The sequence below is a fragment of the Prionailurus viverrinus genome, chromosome E1 (assembly GCF_022837055.1).
Source record: "Prionailurus viverrinus isolate Anna chromosome E1, UM_Priviv_1.0, whole genome shotgun sequence".
Classification (NCBI taxonomy): Eukaryota; Metazoa; Chordata; class Mammalia; order Carnivora; family Felidae; genus Prionailurus; species Prionailurus viverrinus.
Window position 1 is genome coordinate 36,763,003 of NC_062574.1, and position 14,236 is coordinate 36,777,238.

Genomic DNA, 14,236 nt, shown 5'->3' on the forward strand with positions numbered 1-14,236 from the left:
AATCACCATACATTTTAACTAGACTAAAAGAAGGAGATATAATAGCAGAAAAGACAAGTAATCACTTCCCCAAATCTACTTGTCTTGAGGATTATCTTCAGATGGGAGAGATTTTTCAATGGTCCTGCTTCTATCTGGGACTTCCTCCAACATTGTCTGGATACACCTGGCCCACACTTCTAGCTCCACTTTCCAGAAGAACTCTTAGGCTTGTCTGTCTTTGGTTCTTACAACACACCAGGCTGGCTATTGGAAACCTCTCTTTTGTTTTCCAAAAGGTGGAGCTACAGCTCAAGTTTGTGGTTTCTCCCTTGTCCACAGTCCCTGGAGTGTTCTCTGAGGACACTCCTGTTTACTGTTGCCACCACACTCATGAGCCTGCACAAGCAGCTTGATGCAGAGTTGGGGAGAGGTATGGGCTTAGAACTCGGGGTGTTGGAGGTGCCCACACAGGCCAGGTGTGGGGTTCATCGGGTGAGGTTCTCCCAGAAGCTCATGGACAGGCTTATCTACTGCGTCCTGAGGCAGTCAGCAGAAACCACATCCGTCGAATGCTCTTTAACATTATCTGCCTGTTCATGATCTTCTTCCTTTCCCCAGTCATAGTGGTCCCACCTCAACACTTGGGGTGCTGCAGGAGAGAAACCGGCTTCTCCTGCAGTGTTCCACACAGCTGGGGTAGCTGGACAATCACTCACAGCTATCCCTTCCTCCACGGGAGAGACTGTCACCAGCTAGTAGTATAGCCCTGCGCTGTGTTGCCTTCAGGGTGGGGCCACACTGGCAGGATTCCTCTTACCCTCTCCAGTACATCCAAACTCCAATGGAGCGCTGGAATCTCTCCTCAGGAGAGGTGACCTCCACAAAGGCCCACTCATTGTGGGTGTCTGCCCAAGTCATCACTCTTCTGGATTTTCCCAACCACAGAGGGCCTGTGGCTGGTTTGCAAGTTCCTGCTGGTTCTACAGCCTGTACCAAGGTCTGTCTACCTGTTACCCAGTACCCATGTGGGTAGATTCCTGCTGGGTTCCTTGGCATATGGTGCCGGATCCCACAACTCCCACAGAGACACTTTTGTTCATGGATAGATGCTGAATTCGATTGTTAGAAAGGGGGACAAAAAGGAGGAATGTCTTATCCTGCCATGATGCTGACATTATTCCTCAATAATTACAAAGTATTAAATGCCTGCTATATACAACAAACAATATTTGGCACTTGAAATATGTTATCAATAGTCCTCAAAACAACTCTGAAAAATAGATCGTAATCCTAGTTTCTCTGACGTGGAAATTGAGAGTGAGTCACAGAAGTTAATTGACTTGACCAAAGCCACATGGCTGCTAAGTGGCAGAGTGGGGATGTCAACCCTATAGAAGCCTTTCTAGGTTTATATAAACCTCAAAGGTTTGCCCTTTCTACTAAATAATACTGCCTTGTGTAGGAGAGGTAAGGAGGGCTACATAGACTGTGGTATGAATGATACCCTCGGGGGCTGTGTGATGTGGCCCTAGAAACGAGGATTTTCAACCAGTAAGTACACAAATGAGAGATTCAGAAAAGACTGGAAATCTTGGTGGCTATGGAATTGGAAGCTTAAAGAATGTGCTGAGTAAGGGTTGAGTGTGGAAGTAGCCACGTACAACATTTTAGGTAGGTGAACACATTGATGTTACAGTATACATTGCTTTTAAATCCTGCAATGGTAAGGTGGCCAAACCTCAGAATACTCCTGGAGTCCAAAGTAGAACAAGTGAAGTGGAAGGCAGGACCAGCAATGCTTTCAAAACTTTCTAGCACTACTGGTATTTACCCAATGAATGCAAAAATACTAATTCGAAGGGATATATGCCCCCCCCCGATGTTTATAGACACATCATCAACAACAGCCAAATAATGGAAAGAGCCCAAATGTCCATCAACTGATAAACGGATATATACAATGGAATATTACTCAGCCATAAAAAGAATGAAATCTTGCCACTTGCAATGACGTGGATGGAGCTAGAGGATATAAGGAGCTTATATGGCCAGAGGAGCTAAGCAAAATAAGTCAGAGAAAGACAAATACCATATGATTTCACTCATGTGGAATTTAAGAACCAAAACAAAAGATCAGAGGGGAGAAGAAATAGAGGGGGAAACCAAGAAACAGACTCTTAACTATAGAGAACACAGTGATGGTTACCAAAGGGGAGGTGGTGGGGGTATAGGTGAAATAGGTGATGGGGATTAAGGGTACACTTGTAGTGATGAGCACAGGGTGATTTGTGGAAGTGTTGAGTCAATAAATTGTAGACATGAAACTATCAAAGTAAAAATAAAAATAAATTTAAAAATAAAACTTGCTAACACTCCTATGTACAGCATTTGATATCTTATACTGCAGCTTCTTCCTCTTTGCTATATATTTGTCATATTTAAATTTTTATTCTCGGGGCACCTGGGTGGCTCAGTCGGTTGGGTGTCTGACTTCGGCTCAGGTCATGATCGCACACTTGTGAGTTCCGGCCCCGAATCGGGCTGTGTGCTGACAACTCAGAGCCTGGAGCCTGGTTCAGATTCTGTCTTCCTCTCTCTCTGCCTCTCTTCCCCTCCCCCCCCCCCCGCCTCTCTCTCCCTCTCTCTCTCTCTCTCTCTCTCAAAAAAAAAAATAAACATTAAAAAATTAATAAAATAAAATTTTGTTCTCCAATTCCATGTTCATCTGGGATAAACTTCTAAATTTCAGGGTTTTGTTCCACAATATGACATCTTTATAATGTTTTCTGGGTCTGAGTCATTATGGCTGGGTCTCATTTGTACATTATTTTACAGATATAAAGGTTAAGCTGAATATGCTCATGGAAAATTTAGAGCCATTCAGAGGTGAGTGAAAGCTTATAGGAAAAACTTATTATAAATAGCAATATTCTGATGCTTTTATGTTATGGTTTTAAACGTTTTATTCCTATAATACTGACATTATTAGTCTTCTTGGTATATTAATGGTCCAGATTAGCTCTGAGTTATATGCTTTTTGAACAAAACTACTAAATTTTTATGTCTTACTAAAATATCCTGTGTTCTCTGCATTTTTTTTTTCAAAAATGCCCATCACTTTCCATTGTTGGAAGAGCCAAAAGTCTATGTTACCACAATAACTGGCGTGATAAAACATTGGTATAAATCTTTTTCTGAATAACTTATCATACAGGCAGATAAAAAGTAATATACATACCATCTTTATAGAATGATTTATATAGTCATTTATATAAGTGGTTCTAGTCTCGTATACAACTCCCATTTCAGAGTGTTGATTTATCCCATTTTTATTTGAGCATTCAAAGAGTATTTTTTTCTCTCTAGAATTATGAGATTTAGTGCTGTTTCTGACATTCCCTTAGAGTCTTGACTCAGTATTTTGACCAACCCCACTCTTAAACTTAGATGAAAATCATAGTTTAGAATCACTCATCACCCTTAAATTTTTCATCAGTCATAATTTACATCTTTTCAAAGGAATCAAGATTAATGTTGATGAAGTAGATGACGTTTTGAAAAACATAGGGATAGAACTCACACCTAAGGAACGCTGGAGGCTGCTAAAAACCCTGCCAATTACTTGTGAGCATTTCTGATACTGGTTTGGCCTTTAGGAGAACGTAGTTTAAGTGTATATATTATTGGGGTAGGTGGGGAATTATTAAACATTTATTAAACATATATGTATATTCAATGCATTTATTGAGCACTTCTTAGGTTATGGGATTAAAGACAAAAATCCTTGCCCTCATGGAGGCTGCCATAGGGGATGGAGCTTACTTGATTGGGACTTAGCTTGAGGACTTCATAAAGAAATTAAGATTTTTAAATTGATAAAATTTAATTTAGTATATTAACTTTGAAATGTTTGGCAGCCCTAAAGCATAAAGAGAAAGAAGGGGGAAAAAGAGAGGAAGTCAGGTTAAAAAGTGTCAAATCAAAGAGATGGAAAGATTCAGAACAGTAAAATGGATAAATTTAAGACCTTCCTCTACTCCTTCCCTTTATTCTTTTTTTTTTTTAATAGACATGTACTTTTTTAAAAGTTGATTTATTTTTGAGAGGGGAAAGGGGCAGAGAGAAAGGGAGACAGAGGATCTGAAGCAGGCTGCATGCTGCTTCAGAGAGCCATGCCATATCAGAGAGCCTGATACAGGGCTCAGACTCACAAACTGCGAGCTAGATCATTATGTGAGCCGAAGTCAAACGCTTAACCAACTGAGCCACCCAGGCACCCCCTCCTTCCCTTTTTCTTAAAGCCAAGAGAAGGATGTGTGGATAAGAAATGAGATAAATCTGTAAGGCAAAGCATGTGACATTGTCTTTATTAAATAGACTGTACTCTTGTTATGAATTGCTGTATCACTTTCTCTAAGACATCAATTATGACTTCTCTTATAGTTGATGGAAAGGTGTATCATGTTCGGTTGCTAGAAGGTGTAAAGACTTTCCAAGGTGAGTGATAAGCTTAATGATAACAATAGCTTATTTCTCTTGATTATAATGCCAGGTACTGTCCTAAGTACTTGATGTCTAATAACTCGCTTAATTATCACAAAAACTCTATGAGGTATGTACTTACATTAGCACCATTTTACAAATGGGAGGTATTAACTCACTTGCCTAAGGTCACACAGTTTGAACTTAGGAAGAGGATTTGAACCCCTATTCCTAACCACTCTGTTATATTTAACAGTTAGTTTATTAACCTTTTTGTTCCCCTTTATGACTTATAATTCAAGGTCAGGTAACCACTAAGTGTGTAGAAATGGTTTACTGTTATAATGGCAGGTTTCAAACTCAGCAGCCAGAATCGTGGCTGTTGTTTCGGACATATTCCTCCATTATGAATAATAAATGAAGAACAAATAAGAAATTTCATTCCTTTTCCTTGCTTTATATTCTATAACAAATTTTAGCAGGGTGTCTTATAGCATATGTAAGGACAGTGTTCTTTTCTTCACATTCCCCAGCCCTGTCCCCCGCCACCTTAGTTTTATGTTTTCCTTGAACATCTGCATGGCAACTTTGCTTTTCTCCCCCAACCCCATTGGGATTTGGTGCATAGACTTAACTAGAATTCTTTTAATAATAGGCATAGTTTCACATTTCTGTTTTGCCTCTTTATTTATTAAGGAGGGAAAATTTTAGAAAATAAACTAGAAACCATTCTGGAAAACTTGAACTATGACCTTGAAAATGAAGAAATCAAAGATCTACGGAATCATTTGAAAATTGATAGTGAGTATTTCACTTACCACTTCCTTTCAGAAAAATCTTTGAAATCTTCTCATGAAATCTGAGTATTCTTATTCAATTTCACTTAGAAAGTTAAAAGCACTTGTAGAGTTATAATCCTCGAGGATGAGAAATAGGACTTCTGATTATTATTGTTAATATCATGTGAGGATCAATAGGGCGCTGGTAGATTACAATTTAGCTAGGAAAAGCAAAACAGTACTTCAGAGGAAAACAATAGAAGTTATTGAAATAGATGCTGGAAAAAGGTCAGAGATTGACAAAACCATATGAGGAGGTAAAAAAAAAAAAAGGTTTGGAATTGTCTGACAAGTAGTGTACAAACCAGAGGTGATCATATTCTGATTTCACAAATAAGAATGTCGGGTTGGGTTGAAATAGAAGCTCAGTGATATCTGACTTTAGACCAGTAATATGGCACCAGAGAGATATCTTTTAAGTGAAAAGGGTCAAGTGGAAAAGAATTAAAGATCTGATTTAGCATGTTAAAACACACTCTTTAGAATTCTAGAAGGTTGTTGGATGGTTTAAGAAAATGAAAAATCAACAAATTCCCTCTATGTAAGGAATGAGAAGTTAGAAAATTTCATGGAAGAAAGGTGTCCTACTCCCAATAGCAATACATGTTTTGTTTGTGTACAATTTATGATTTGTATTCCAGAGAGTGGAAGGATTTCACTGAACTCCTTTATGAGGACAGCAAATTTATTTTCTGGTGAGTGAGAAGTAATGAGGAAAAATGTAAAATCAGGATCCTTTGTTATATGTACATACCATATTTTAATCGTATATCCCAGTATTCCAAACTATACACAAGCCTTATTTCACCAATATACTGATGGCGTGTTTGTCTTTAAGAATATAGATGGACTTCTTATTACCTATGGTTTTAGAAGTATCATTTTTTAAGAAGTCTATTTTATTATAGGCTGGTTGGCTTGTCCCCCTTTTTTAGAGCATTAATAAAAGCATTCTTGGGGTGCCTGGGTGGCTCAGTCGGTTAAGCGTCCGACTTCAGCTCAGGTCACGATCTCGCGGTCCGCGGGTTCGAGCCCCACGTCGGCTCTGGGCTGATGGCTCGGAGCCTGGAGCCTGCTTCCGATTCTGTGTCTCCCTCTCTCTCTCTGCCCCTCCCCCGTTCATGCTCTGTCTCTCTCTGTCTCAAAAATAAACGTTAAAAAAAATTAAAAAAAAAAAATAAAAGCATTCTTTTGACAAGGCTTAAAGGAGACATGTTATCTTTTAACCCTTCTTGTGATGCAGTTAGACAAGCCTCCCTGTATCCTTGTTCTGAAGTTATATCTCTAGCAAGTTGAGATGCTGCTATGTTATTATAATTTTCTTAAATTAGAATTGTTATGCATGAAAATGTTCACATACCTTATCTCCCATCTTTTTAAAGGTGATAAAATTAATGCCAGTGACACACAACTTTATCTGAAAAATGTAGGTATTGAGTTAACAAATAAAGAAAGCCAGGATCTACTGAACATACTGCCATTGGATGGTAAGCATTTCAGACATTGCTGTGGATTTCAGAGAATATTGGGTTTAAGAGTTTTTGTATAAAATTCTCGAAGTATAACTCTTTAAAGTCCTATTAAAAATTTTAAAAGGGGTGACATCAGCAACATGGCATGGAAGCTCTTTGTCCTTTTAACCACCCTCCTTACTCAATGAATTAGAGGGCGCCTGTCTGACTCAATTGGAAGAGCAAAAAACTCTTGATCTCTGGTCCTGAGTTGGAGCCCCACATTGGGTGTAGAGATAACTTAAATAAAACTTTAAAAACAAAAACAATGAATTGGACATTCACACACAAACAAGAGTGCCTTTGGGAGTGTTTCGGGAACTAGCACCTTACTCCAAGGGACCCAGGAGGAGGCTCACCCACCTGTGCAACCCGCAAGAGACAGCCAGCCTCCATACGGGGCTGCAGAGCCAACACAGAATTGCGTACAAATTGCGTACAACACAAAATTCCGGCAAAATTGTGTACATCTCTCTCAGTGCTGTCAGGCAAAAATCGGATGAGTGCTGACCCAGGCATGAGAGAGAACCTGCAGAAGTCTAGCCTTGCTGGAGGGAGACTCCCAACACACCATCAGAGAAAAAGAAAGAAAGAAAAATACGAATTTGGTCACAGCGGAGGCAGTAAGAGAAACTTCCCTGACGCCACTCTCCCCAAAGCAAATAATGCACAGGAGTGATGTATAGGCCACAGTGACCTCTCCCCTAGGGGAAAGGAAAGCAGTGAGTGAGTGCCTGAGTGCCTGGCTTCCCCAGCAGAGCAGGACCATCTGGGAAAACCCATTTCTCGCCACCAGCACCCTGGGGACTAAGGCAGGAACTCTTAAAGGCAGAGATGAATTTCAACTGGCAGTGTTGAGATTGTGCTCAGCAGGAAGTCGACCCATGAGTCTCTGGGAATACACCTGGGGATCTCCCTATGGTTCTCAAGATTCCCAATGCCCAAGTGCTAAGCCCACACCTCCCCTTATTCTGCTGCTAGCTCCTTGTGCAGGAGTGACAACTGCGTCCTCTAGAGCGAGCTCCAGTAGTAAGCATGCTCAGAAAACCGCCAGGAGTGGCAAGGGAGAAACCATAAACTTGAGCTAGAGCGCCACCTGGTGGAAAACAAAAGTTTTCAATAGCCAACCTGGTGAATTCTAAAGACCATTAAAATATATATATAAAAGCTTAAAATTTGGCCACAAAGTCATTCTGACAAGTATAAGGTAACATCTCTTTGTGGTCCTGATTTGCATTTCCCTGAGATCTCGCCTTACACCCATCAGAATGGCTAGAGTCAAAAAGACATGAAATAACTAGTAGTGGTGAGAATGTGGAGAAAAAGGAATGCTCATTCACTGTTGGTGGGGATGTAGATTGGTGCAGCCATTGTGGAAAACAGTATGGAGGTTCCTCAAAAAATTAAAAATAGAAATACCATATGATGCAATAATTCCACTACTGGGTATTTACCCAAAGAAAACAAAAACACCAATTTGAAAAGATGTGTGCACCTCTGTGTTTATTGCAGCATTGTTTACAACTGCCAAGATAGGGAAGCAGCTCAAGTGTCCAATGATAGATGAATGGATAAAGAAGATGTGGTGTATATGTGCAATGGAATATTACTCAGCCATAAAAAAGGATGAGATCTTTCCACTTGCAACAACATGGATGGACCTAGAGAGTATTATGCTAAGTGAAATAAGTTAGAGAAAGATAAATACCATATTATTTCATTCATATGTGAATCTAAAAAGAAATAAAGATTATACAAACAAAAAGCAGAATCAGACCTATAAATAGAGACAAACTGATGGTTGCTGTGGCGCAGGGGGAGTGGAAGTTGGGCAAAATGGAAGTAGGAGTTACAAGTGTCCAGTTACAGAATGTATACATCATGGGAGTAAAAGGTACAGCATAGGGAATATAGTCAATGGTATTGTCATAGTGCTGCATAGTGACAGGTGGTATCTACGCTTGTAGTGAACATAGCATAACAGAGAGAGTTGTTGAATTACTATGTTGTGTACCTGAAATTAATGTAACATGTATTGACTATACTCAAATTTTAAAAAATATGTTGAAAAAAATTAAAATTAAATTTGGCCACAAAGTGAACAAGAAGAGTGGAGGAAGCATACCTTCACAAAGACAAAGGAAAAACTCATAATAACAACGCCATAGAATATAACGCCCCATCTGAAGACAACAGGCAAAAAGCTAAGGAGGTGTCTGATCCTTCGAATGCCAAAGTAGCAACACATGACCACAGGAAAAATTTAAAATCAAGGAAATATGACATCATAAAAAGAAAATTATTATTCTTCAGAGACTGAGCTCAAAGGTATGCATATTGACATCTAGTGGATAAAGAATTCAAGATAATTGTTTTGAAGAAACTCAATGAGCTACAAGAAAACTCAAAGAAAATTCAGTGAAATCAGGAATAAATGTAAGAACAAATTGAGTTCTTTCCCAAAGAAATTGAAATTATGAAAAAGAACCAAGCAGTAATTCTGGAGCTGAAGAATTTAGTGAATGAAATGAAAAATGCAATAGAGAGCATCAGTAGCAGGGCATACAAAATGGAAGAAAGAATAAATTACTCAGAGGATAGAAGTTTTGAAATAACATAGAATAAAAGCAATAAATATTTTTTCCTTTTTTAAAATTTAAATTCTAGTTAGTTAACATAGAGTTCAATATTGGATTCAGAAGTAGAATTTAGTCATTCATCACTTACATATAACACCAAGTGCTCATCATAACGAGTGCCCCCCTTAATACCCATCCCCCATCTAGCCCATCACCCACCTACCTCCCTGTATCAACCCTCAGTTTGTTCTCTAAGCATTTCTTACCATACCTTGAGATCATAACAGTCATATATGAAAGACCCAACACTAATATCATGCTCAATGGGGAAAAACGAAGAGCTTTCTCCCTAAGGTCAGGAGCATGACAGGGCTGTCCACTCTCACCACTGTTATTCAACATAGTATTGGAAGTCTTAACCTCAGCAATCAGACAACGCAAAGAAATAAAAGGCATCCAAATAGGCCAGGAGGAAGTCAGACTTTCACCCTTTGCAGATGACATGATACTCTATGGAAAACCCAAAAGATTCCAAAAAAACCTGCTAGAACTGATCCATGAATTCAGCAAAGTTGTAGAATATAAAATCAATGCACAGAAATCGGTTTCATTCCTATACACCAATAATGAAACAATAGAAAGAGAAATCAAGGAATTGATCTCATTTACAATTGCACAAAAACCATAAAATACATAGGAATAAATCTAACCAAAGAGGTAAAAAATCTATACACTGAAAACTATAGAAAGCTTATGAAAGAAGTTGAAGAAGACACCAAAAAATGGAAAAATATTCCATGTTCCTGGATACGAAGAACAAATATTGTTAACATGTCAATACTACCCAGAGCAATCTACATGTTCAGTGCAATACCTATCAAAATAACACCAGCATGCTTCACAGAGCTAGAACAAACAATCCTAAAATTTGTATGGAACTACAAAAGACCCTGAATAGCCAAAGCAATCTTGAAAAAGAAAACCAAAGCAGGAGGCATCATAATCCCGGACTTCAAGCTGTATTACAAAGCTGCCGTCATTAAGACAGTATGGTACTGGCACAAAAACAGACTCATATCAATGGAACAGAATAGGAAACCCAGAAATGGATCCACAAACGTATGGCCAACTAATCTTTGACAAAGCAGGAAAGAATATCCAATGGAATAAAGACAGTCTTCAGCAAGTGGTGCTGGGAAAACTGGATAGCGACATGCAGAAGAATGAACCTGGACCGCTTTCTTACACCATACAGAAAAATAAACTCAAAATGGATGGAAGACCTCAATGTAAACAGGAAGCCATCAAAATCCTTGAGGAGAAAGCAGGCAAAAACCTCTTTGATCTTGGCCGCAGCAACTTCTTACTCAACACGTCTCTGGAGACAAGGGAAACAAAAGCAAAAATGAACTATTGGGACCTCATCAGAATAAAAAGCTTCTGCACAGTGAAGGAAACAATCAGCAAAACTAAAAGGCAGCCAACAGAATGGGAGAAGATATTTGCAAATGACATATCAGATAAAGGGTTAGTATCCAAAATCTATAAAGAACTTATCAAACTCAACACCCAAAAAAACAACCCAGTGAAGAAATAAATGGGCAAAAGACATAAATAGACACTTCCCCAAAGAAGACATCCAGATAGCTAACAGACACATGAAAAAATGCTCAGCATCACTCATCATCAGGGAAATACAAATCAAAACCACCATGAGATACCACCTTACACCTATTAGAATGGCTAACATTAACGACTCAGGCAACAACAGATGTTGGCAAGGATGTGGAGAAAGAGGATCTCTTTTGCGCTGCTGGTGGGAATGCAAACTGGTGCAGCCACTCTGGAAAACAGTATGGAGTTTCCTCAAAAAATTAAAAGTAGAACTACCCCACGACCCAGCAATTGCACTACTAGGTATTTACCCAAGGGAATACACGTATGTTGTTTCAATGGGGCACATGCACCCCAATGTTTATAGCAGCACTATCAACAATAGAGTATGGAAAGAGCCGAAATGTCCATCGATGGATGAATGGATAAAGAAGATATAGTATATATATATACAATGGAGTATTACTCGGCAATCAAAAAGAATGAAATCTTGCCATTTGCAACTACATGGAAGGAACTAGAGGGTATTATGCTAAGTGAAATTAGAGAAAAACAAATATCATATGACTTCACTTGTATGAGGACTTTAAGATACAAAACAGATGAACATAAGGGAAGGGAAGCAAAAATAATATAAAAACAGGAAGGGGGACAAAACATAAGAGACTCTTAAATATGGAGAACAGAGGGTTACTGAAGGGGTTCTGGGAGGGGGTTGGGCCAAATGGGTACGGGCACTAAGGAATCTACTCCTGAAATCATTGTCGCACTGTATGGTAACTAACTTGAATGTAAAATTTAAAAGATAAATTACATTTTTAAAAAGTTTCTTATGGCTTGTTTCCCTCTCTCTTTTTCTCCACCTCCCATATGTTCATCTGTTTCATTTCTTAAATTCTACATATGATTGAAAATCATATGGTATTTATCTTTCTCTGACTTCTTTCACTTAGCACAATACACTCTAGCTCCATCTATGTCATTGCAAATGGCAAGATTTCATTCTTTTTGATGGCTGAGTAACATTCCGTTGTACATATACATCTTCTTTATCCATTCATCAATTGATGGACACTTGGTCTATTTCCATAGTTTTGCTGTTGTTGATAATGCCTCTATAAACATCAGGGTGCATGTATCCCTTCAAATCTGTATTTTTTAAATGTTTGGTTATTTTTGAGAGAGAGAACAGGGGAGGGGCAGAGAGAGAGGGAGACAGAGGATCTGAAGCAGGCTGTGTGCTGACAGCAGAGAATCTGATGCAGGTTCAAACTCATGAACTGTGAGATCAAAGTCAGATGCTTAACAACTGAACCACCCAGGTGCCCCTTGAAACTGTATTTTTGTATCCTTTGGGTAAATATCTAGTAGTGCAATTGCTGGATCACAGGGTAGTTCTAGTTGTAACTTTTTGAGGAACCTCCGTACTATTCTCCAGAGTGGCTGCACCAGTTTTCATTCCCACCAAGAGTGCAAGAGGGAAAAACAAAGATTTTAAAAGAGCAAAGAAAGCCTATGCAAGCTACAGAATTCCATCAAAAGACAAATATTAGAATAATCAGTTCCCAGAAGGAAAAGAGGGAAAAGGAGGCAGAGAACAGAGAAATAATAGTTGAGAACCCCCCAAATCTGGGGAACGATTTGGACATCCAAGTCCATCAAGCTAATAATAGATCATCCTATTATCTCAATGCAAAAAGACTTTATCTAAGACACATTATATTGAAACAGTCAAAAATCAATAGTACTAACTAGCTTTTTTGTGATAATCACTTCATAATCTATACAAATATCAAATTATTATGTTGTAAACCTGAAACTAATATGATGTTATATGTCAATTATATCTCAATTTTAAAAATCATTGCTAAAAAGTCCTGAAAAGAGCAGTAAAAAACAAATGTAACCCAGAAAGGAACTCCCACTATATGCTATCTACAGATTTCTCAGCAGAAACTCCAGAGTTTAATCACAGATTCAAAGTGCTGAAAGAGAAAACTTCCCAGCCAAGAATACTTTATTCAGCAAAGTTATCCTTTACGTATGAAGGAGGAATAAAGGCTTTCCCAGACAAACAAAAGCTGAGGGAGTTCACCACTAATAGACCTGTCTGGCCAAGAAATACTGAATGGAGTTATTTAAGCTGAAATGAAGAGACACTATCCAGTCACCTGAAAACATACAAATGTACACAACATACTGGCAAAGGTGAAAAATATGCAGTTAGACTTTTTTAAAAACCTCCAATTCTATAATAGAATGGTGTGTTAATCAGTTAACTATAGCATAAAGGCTAAAAGAAGACTAGTAAAAATAACTATAACTACTATAAATTAACAAATACACATATTAAAAATAGGTCAATTGTAGCATCAGTGATGTGAAACTGAGAAATATAAGGATGGAGCCTTTGTAGGTGATTGAAGTAAGTTGCCATAAGCCTAAAGTGGACTGTTTTATCTATAAGATATTTTGTGTAAACCCTATGGTGTCACAACAAAGCAAAAACCTGGATTAAATTTACAAAAGATACAAAGAGGGGAGTCAGAGGATACCACCACCAAACCTTACCAATTCATAAAGGTAGGCAGAAACAGAAGGGAAAAGAAACAGTGGAACACAAAACAGCCAGAAAGCGATTAATAAGATGGCATTAGTAAGTTCTGACATACCAATAACTACTCTAAATGTGAATGGATTGAATTCACCAGTCAAAAGTGATTGGATGGATAAAAACAAGATCCAACTATATGCTGCCTACAAGAGACTCACTTCAGCTTTAAGGACACACAGAGGCTCAAAGTAAAGAGATCGAAAAAGGCATTTAATGTGAGTGGAAACCAAAAGAAACAGGGACAGCTATGATCATATCAGACAAACTAGATTTTAAATCAAAAATGGTAACAAGAGACAAAGAAAGTCATTACATAATAATAAAGGGGTAAAATCATCAAGAAGATACAGCAATCATAAATATACACAAACTCACCATCACAGCATTCAAATATATTAAGCAAATGCTGACAGATCTGAGAGGGGAAATAGCAGTACAATAATAGTAGGGAACTTGAATGTCCTGCTTTCAACGGTGAAATAAGTACATTATCCGGGGCGCCTGGGTGGCTCAGTCGGTTGAGCAGCTGACTTCGGCTCAGGTCAAGATCTCGCGGTCCATGAGTTCGAGCCCCACGTCGGGCTCTGTGCTGACAGCTCGGAGCCTGGAGACTGT

The 14,236-nt window shown here is 38.6% G+C and overlaps 1 protein-coding gene across 19 annotated transcripts in view; it reads left to right on the plus strand.

Annotated features, from left to right (window-relative positions):
- EFCAB3 (EF-hand calcium binding domain 3) overlaps positions 1-14,236 on the plus strand; it is a 477,549-nt gene that overhangs the window by 334,754 nt on the left and 128,559 nt on the right. For all 19 annotated transcript variants that reach the window (XM_047833629.1, XM_047833634.1, XM_047833633.1 and 16 more), the window contains 6 exons: positions 2,818-2,868; positions 3,502-3,606; positions 4,426-4,479; positions 5,161-5,265; positions 5,945-5,998; positions 6,686-6,790. In XM_047833629.1, the coding sequence (XP_047689585.1) occupies positions 2,818-2,868; positions 3,502-3,606; positions 4,426-4,479; positions 5,161-5,265; positions 5,945-5,998; positions 6,686-6,790 (474 nt within the window). The remainder of the gene's footprint in view (positions 1-2,817; positions 2,869-3,501; positions 3,607-4,425; positions 4,480-5,160; positions 5,266-5,944; positions 5,999-6,685; positions 6,791-14,236) is intronic.